At 42.2% G+C, this 2,582-nt stretch overlaps 1 protein-coding gene across 1 annotated transcript; it reads right to left on the bottom strand.

The window, feature by feature from the left end:
- Positions 1–686: 686 nt before the first annotated feature.
- On the bottom strand, positions 687–2,323 carry LOC101311451. The gene is made up of 2 exons (XM_004294260.1): positions 2,108–2,323; positions 687–1,978 (listed from the first exon to the last, which is right to left on the bottom strand). Exons 1-2 carry the CDS (start codon positions 2,279–2,281, stop codon positions 953–955), a joined length of 1,200 nt encoding a protein of 399 aa, XP_004294308.1. The 5' UTR covers positions 2,282–2,323; the 3' UTR covers positions 687–952.
- Between the last annotated feature and the right edge of the window lie 259 nt (positions 2,324–2,582).

Below are 2,582 nucleotides of genomic sequence, written 5' to 3' on the forward strand. Positions count from 1 at the left end.
GAGAGAGAGAGATGTGAGATTTGTGTGGGTTTAATTTGATACAGGGTAATAATGTCTTTTGTATAAAATTGGAATGGGTTTTAGCTTTCTAATTTTTAAGTATTTGGGCATTTTACCCAAAAAAAAAAAATTGTCTTGTTATCTAATTAAAACACGTACGTAGATGCATGCATCTAATTGAAGACCACACAAGAACTAAGAATCTAAGATACATAGCTAACCTCCTATTCCTCGTCTGGCAACAGAGAACAGAGACCACTAACTAACGGTGCTTAATCTAATCTCGGTCATTATGACCACGACTCGTAATGAACTTGAAACAATAACGACGTGCATTGTAGGATCCCACATTTCGCTGACGACAACTTCATCCCCAAAACACGATAAAATAAAACGAGCCCGAAAACTCAAGGTATATGATAATCATGTCTATATAGTTGTATAGTTTCTTGGACTTGTGGATTTAAATGACATTGTGAAATTAGTTCTCCATCCTTGTACAATGGCACGTTAGAGTGTTCCATTTTGAATGCGACGTATGAAATGGAAGCATTGTAGAGAGTCGGGGAGGGTCCATCTAATCGAAGCTAAAATCTTTACCTCATAAGGGGGATATGTACAAAAGAAATGGACCACCATGAGCTGATTGATTAGTCTGAATCATGGAAATTGAGAATGAGTCACACACAAGGACATTCGAGGGTGGCACCTAATTAAGGAAATCTTTCTAGATTTCCTGTCACCGATATGATAGGAACAAGACATTCAAACCCCCCTTTTTCCCTTGATGGTTTACTCGTGATGAAAAATCATGGCATGTAGTTGTAGAAACTAGAAAGCATATGATTATGTACAATCCCGATAGACAAATATACTCACCAGGCTGCGGGGTATTCAGGGTGAGACAGACCGAGGAGACTTTGGGTTGATTATATGTTCACCACTCATACGATCATACCTCTCTTGGGTCTACAAAAAGAGCTTTATTTGTTTGTTGGGTTTTAGTCAATTCATGAAGGCTGGTTCTGTCTGCTTCATTCATCTTCATGGCTTTTATGCACCACAAATCCTCAGAGCAAGAGAGCAACTTCCAATGTGGGATGTTATGTCTTAGTACCGAGTCACAACCCCCAACTTCTGTTACTACAACTTTGCAGCAGTAGTTCTTAGTTGTAGTTTTAGCCATGTTGTGCACAAAGTGGCACAAATTCCTCACCAGTTTCCCTGACAATGGTCCTTCATGGTACACCCCATACATGAAGTAAAACCCAAAAGGGTTGAAAAAATCAGGCATGGAAGGCAGTAACTTAAAGCAAGGCAAAAACCTATCCATCAGTCTCCAGCTTTTTGCATACAACAGACAAGACAGTGGTGCCTTCCCTAGCCTCAGTGTGAAAACCTCACCGCTGTTCCATACACTAATCATAGCCCAACTCTTTGGTATAGCTTCCCCATTTGACCCAAACTTGCAAAACGACTCTCCTCTTGGATAAGCCACCCAAGTCCCCAAGCTCAGTTTGTTCCCAAGCACCTTGTCTATGTCATGGGGAAAGAAATCAGTGGAAGCCATACAGTTTCTGTATAGAAACTCAGCTTCTTCTACCTTGAGCTTAGCGATTTCAACGTCGGAAGAGACGTGGCGAGGCCGGTAACGAACTGGGTTTACAAGAATCGCAGGTGTCCTGAACTTGATGTAGCCAAACTTCTCCATGAAAAGCCTGACTGAAGCTTCGTTGTCCTTCTCGGTAGCCATGTATGCGTAATCTACGTCGTTGGCTACGAACCAATCCTCTAAACAACACACCAGTCTGGAACCAATTCCTTTTTGACGATGGAGTGGTGCCACCCTCAGGCCGAGGATGTAGCCCACTCTGGACAGATTGGCCTCATGCTGTCCAGGCGGCGGTTTATTATGAACCGTCACCCACTTTATCGAGCCTTGAATGACTCCAACCAACTGGTTGTCCAGCTCGGCCACCTGCAAAACATGATTGTCATGAATACGGCGATCGAGAAGTTGCCAAATTTGTTTAGACGACGATGATAAGACGTTAGATGTGGGAAATCAAAGGAAGAAGGTTATGAAAAAGGGAATGTTTATACGTACCAGCATCTTGTGCATCGGACTGTTTCGGATCCTACATATGGGGTCACCCATAGTGTCTGTGAAGAGATACACTCGCTCCGTTGGTCCTACCTCGCATCTTCGTTCAAGGTCTTCCACTCTAGCTCTATCTGCTTCACCATCGTAGCATCGGATTTCAGCTTCCTTTAACCCCATTTCTGAAACCCTAATTTAACCTCACGCCCAGATCAAAGAGGAGTACGGTGTAGTACAAGAAGGAAGAACAGCAAGAAAGGAGAAAGAAAGAAAGAAAGAAATGGAGGTTTGGGTTGTGCTTTCTAAAGCTTAGCTATAATATGCCGCTAGCAAGCTAAGTTTGGCTTTGCAAGAAAATGATCATGGAGCATTTATATGGTGCTGAAAATGTTCTTCTAGCTCTCATCAACAGCAATCACCCTAAGCCAGGCTTCAAAAGAATAATATAGTATTATATAGTAGCTAGACAGAAAGGTAATAT

Source organism: Fragaria vesca, linkage group LG3 (assembly GCF_000184155.1).
Source record: "Fragaria vesca subsp. vesca linkage group LG3, FraVesHawaii_1.0, whole genome shotgun sequence".
NCBI lineage: Eukaryota > Viridiplantae > Streptophyta > Magnoliopsida > Rosales > Rosaceae > Fragaria > Fragaria vesca.